The sequence below is a fragment of the Elephantulus edwardii genome, unplaced genomic scaffold, assembly GCF_000299155.1.
Source record: "Elephantulus edwardii isolate Elephantulus edwardi_28Jun2011 unplaced genomic scaffold, EleEdw1.0 scaffold00337, whole genome shotgun sequence".
In the NCBI taxonomy this organism is placed as follows: domain Eukaryota; kingdom Metazoa; phylum Chordata; class Mammalia; order Macroscelidea; family Macroscelididae; genus Elephantulus; species Elephantulus edwardii.
The window spans coordinates 1,524,215-1,527,050 of record NW_006400087.1 but is presented as its reverse complement, the minus strand read 5'-3'; the positions used below and the strand labels follow the sequence as shown (position 1 = coordinate 1,527,050).

General features: G+C 41.5%; 1 protein-coding gene across 1 annotated transcript in view; it reads right to left on the bottom strand.

Moving 5' to 3' along the window:
- The window catches only part of DDC (dopa decarboxylase (aromatic L-amino acid decarboxylase)), a 156,429-nt gene that overhangs the window by 114,574 nt on the left and 39,019 nt on the right, over positions 1 to 2,836 (bottom strand). Inside the window, exons 4-5 of the mRNA XM_006901601.1 lie at positions 2,139 to 2,273; positions 694 to 837 (exon numbers count right to left, since the gene is read on the bottom strand). Of these exons, the coding sequence (XP_006901663.1) occupies positions 694 to 837; positions 2,139 to 2,273 (279 nt within the window). The remainder of the gene's footprint in view (positions 1 to 693; positions 838 to 2,138; positions 2,274 to 2,836) is intronic.

Here is a 2,836-nt window from a genome sequence, read left to right as displayed (position 1 = left end):
TATTAAAAATAAAACATTTAAAAAAGGTAAAAAATAGAATAGATAAAACAATTTGGGGGGAAAATAAAGCAGGAGTAGTGCAGTGTGGGAATAGAGCCTTGGATCAGCACCTGTGAACAGATTCCTGACAAACATCCTTGGCATGCCATACTCCTATTGCCATATCAGGGCCATGATAGTTCCTACGTTCTGGTTGCAATGGCAAATAACTATTCCCATTTTGAAAATGTGTGTCGGTGCACAAGAGGACAAACATTCTATTTGAAAAGTAAGAGAGATGATTTGTAATTAGTAGCTGCTCACTTGCAGTTCTATTAAAATCACTTCCATTAAGAACAACAGACAGTAGAGACATTTTGCTTTTCATTTCATTCTATTCTATTTACTCATCAAACATTTCTTATTATTCTCAGCATCTACTATGCCCCCCCCCCAAAGAAAGGCCATCTTGCCTTAACTGGGTCCTCTAGTCTGGGATTTTCTGTTGCCTTGTTTCTGAAATCAAAGTATGCTTAAGCAAAAAGGAAGTGGAGTCTTTATCCAGCCTTGTTCAAGGAGTAGCAGGCTGGCACCAGAAAAGCTGAACATCCTCTCACCTGTGACCACCATTGATGCCTGGACAGAAGCTCTGGCATCCCCTTCCCCATAGAAGATTCCTACCTGGTCATGTTCAGAGTGTTCTGGGGAACTTACGAAGAAGGGGATCAGGCCAGCAGCTTTGTCTCTCTCCAAGGCCTCCTGGAGGGCAGAACCTCGCATAGTGAATTTGCCATCAGAGGGGATGGATCTTAACTTCACTCCACCAATCAGGCCCGCTCTCTCCACTGAGGAGTGTGCCTGGTAACAGTAGCAAAGTTAGGGTGCATGAATGAGGATCTTGCTGCCAGGTTGTGAAGCTCAGAGCTCTTCAGGGAACCGTTACATGAACATGCACCTGCTCCCTCTCATCTGACAATGGTGTATGGACTGAGTCTCTTTTCTTCCTTTCAGGAAGAGTTCTTTATTCCTGCAACTGTTTCAACTTAAAGCAGGCCTTCCTTTTACATGTAATGGAACAGACATCATCAAGGCAAAATATTGAGTCAATTTTGTGAAGTTTGTAAGAATTTAAGTGCAAGTGGACAGAACTTTTTTCAACATGTATTTGTTGAGTGTCTATCCTCATTCTGTTTTAAGACCCCTTGAGTCTTTATGAAAAACAAGGAAGATTCAAATACAAATGAGTCCTATTCTTTTTTATAATTTTTTTACTAGTTTGTTTACAAAATTCTAATACATTGTTTTTAATAACAAATTCTTTCAATTTCTCTCACCCTTCACCCATCAAATAGTCCTATTCTTGAAGTGTTGTTTGTTCTAATATATATAGTCAGAATGCATGGATAGCATTTTAACCAAACATCTAGACACAGAATTGTGCTTGTTTCAGGCTAAATCTTTCAATCTGAGCAATGTATCATGATTAAGATGTCTGGCTTAAGAAATATATTAAAAATAAATGTGCCAGCAAGCTAAACAAGCTATTTCTTTTGAAAATTCCACCTTCTCAGTGAGATTGTCTCTTGGAGTTATTCTCATGCTGCTAACTCCTCTATGGTGCTCACATATTTCCTCTTTTTTATGGTTTAATTAACAGAATAATATTTAATGCTTGTATTTAACCCTTTAATCCTCATAAAATATCTTCTGTTCTTTACTTTGTGTTGTCCCTGGATAAACTGAGCATCATCAAAAAGTGGGTGTTTCCCTGTTTGCTGAGAAAGAGACAGAAGTTTAGAGTTTCTTGAGACCACTAAACTTAAAATAATGGAGCTGAGACTTGAGGCCAGGTCTTCAGGCCCTGTGTCTAAGGTTCCCATGATTCCCCTCTGAAGGCAGGCCAAGCAATAACAGTATTAAGTTAGTGCTGGAAGAACCGAGCTGAGATGGTCAGGAGGTTTTCTCAGCATGTGAATTTTCTTTTCCACTTGATCTACTTCTCATCTGAGAATGTACTCCTCCTTCAGGCAGGGCTCTATCTCAGCAGCCCCACTTTCTGGCTTTGAAATAACCCTGAATGATTTTATTTTGATTTGTTTTTAAGCCAAACATTCCCGCTCAGAGGGCCTCTCTGGACTGCAGGTTGCCATTGTACTCACCTGGTCGGAGGAGTAGGCCACCAGCTTCTCTGTGATGGCCGCTTGAGTCAGCTCTGAGGATGCTGCCTGTAGCTGTCTAGTCACCTTGGTCCGAGCAGCCAGGAGTGCCACCAAGGTGGCTTCACTGGCACTTCCCTAAATACAAGGGAGAACTCCATGAGGGTTAGAACTCAGCATCTAAAATTTGGAAGACACATTATTATGCTTTCATATTTTAATTTGACAATGATGAATTGCAAAGCTTAGTTTCCTTTGCACAGGATGCCATTTTTACATGTGTTGGCCATTCTACAGCCCTCACTATCATGGTAAGTTTGCTTCCTATATCCCTGCATCTGTAACATCACTGAGCACTCATTGTGTGTGGTGTGCAACAAGCTTTGCAGGTGTTTTCTCATGGACTTCTCACAGCTGGCCCAAGAGGCCTTTTCCACACCTCCATCTGAGAAGTGAGGCTGGGCAAGGACACATGTGCAAGCCAGCTTCATATGGATAGGCAGCACAGAGCTCACCTTCATGCCTAAGATGGGTGTCTTTCCTCCAGGCTTTCTGCCTGGGAAAACTTACCTCAAACACTAATGCCCACTTGTGTTTCTGCAAGCTAGTAAGACAATGGGAGATTAATTAATTCTGAAGGCATTTGGTAGAAGTGAAGTGGTATCCTGCTGGAGGGTGGAGCTGGGAAATAAGTGGGTCAA